We start from the raw sequence: 892 nt of genomic DNA, 5'->3' as shown, positions 1-892 counted from the left end.
AGCCGCGGGGTGAGTGTGTGCTCGGGGCGTGCGGGGCGTGCGGGTGTGTGCGGGTGTGTGCCCATGCAGCACTCGCACATGTCCATGGCTGTGTAGGGTCACCTGTATATCCTAGGAGTTGTCCACGTGTGCGCACCCAGGTGTGAGTGCCCGCGTCCACACGTGTCCGCGCCGCATTCGTGTGTGTCTGTGCCCACGTGGGGGCACCTGTACACCTGAAGGCGTGTAGGGGTGTGTGTCGGTGCACACACGTGTGCAGGTGTGTCTGTGCAGCAGCCACACGTGTCTGTGTAGGGGAACCTGTATATCCTAGAAGACATGCAGGGGTGTGTGAGCATGTGTGTGCACACGTGTAGGTGTGCGTGTGCAGCACCCACACGTGTCCATGTAGGAGTATATCCCACATGTGTATCCCAGAAGGTCTGCAGGTGTGTGCATGTGTGTGCACACATGTAGGTGTGCAGGTGTTCCTGTGCAGCGCTCACACGTGTCCGTGTCCACCAGGGGTAGCTGTTTACTCCAGAAGGTGTTCAGGTGTGTGTTCAGGTGTGTGTGGGTACACGTGTTCTGTGGGGCACACGTGGAGGTGTCAGGGTGGCCACACATGGCAGCACACCCGGTGCCTGCTCTGTGCTGTGCCCCGGCAGCACTGCCCGCGGGTGACTGTGCAGTCAGCACTGACCCTGCTCTGTCCCGCTCTCTCCGCAGGCTCAGGCTCTCTCCGGCGCAGCCATGGAGACCTTGCGGAGGAGGTGGCAGCTCCTGGCGCTGAGCACCCAACTGCACAGCATCAGGCGCCGTCACAGCGGCTCCCCAGGCAGGGCCAAGCGTATGCTGCTCTCCCAGCTCTTCCAGCCCCTCTCGCTGCCAATGGGCAGCAAGGCAGGGTGGG

The 892-nt window shown here is 62.3% G+C and overlaps 1 protein-coding gene across 1 annotated transcript in view; it reads left to right on the top strand.

Annotated features, from left to right (window-relative positions):
- Positions 1-708: 708 nt before the first annotated feature.
- Positions 709-892, top strand: part of PARS2 (prolyl-tRNA synthetase 2, mitochondrial (putative)) — a gene marked incomplete at its 5' end in the record, with an annotated part of 1,538 nt that continues 1,354 nt past the window's right edge. The window contains one exon of the mRNA XM_009070174.1: positions 709-890. Coding sequence (XP_009068422.1) covers positions 709-890 — 182 coding nt within the window. The remainder of the gene's footprint in view (positions 891-892) is intronic.

Source organism: Acanthisitta chloris, unplaced genomic scaffold (genome assembly GCF_000695815.1).
Source record: "Acanthisitta chloris isolate BGI_N310 unplaced genomic scaffold, ASM69581v1 scaffold20452, whole genome shotgun sequence".
NCBI classification, from domain to species: domain Eukaryota; kingdom Metazoa; phylum Chordata; class Aves; order Passeriformes; family Acanthisittidae; genus Acanthisitta; species Acanthisitta chloris.
The sequence above is the reverse complement of the archived record's forward strand: the minus strand, read 5'-3'. Positions and strand labels throughout refer to the sequence as shown.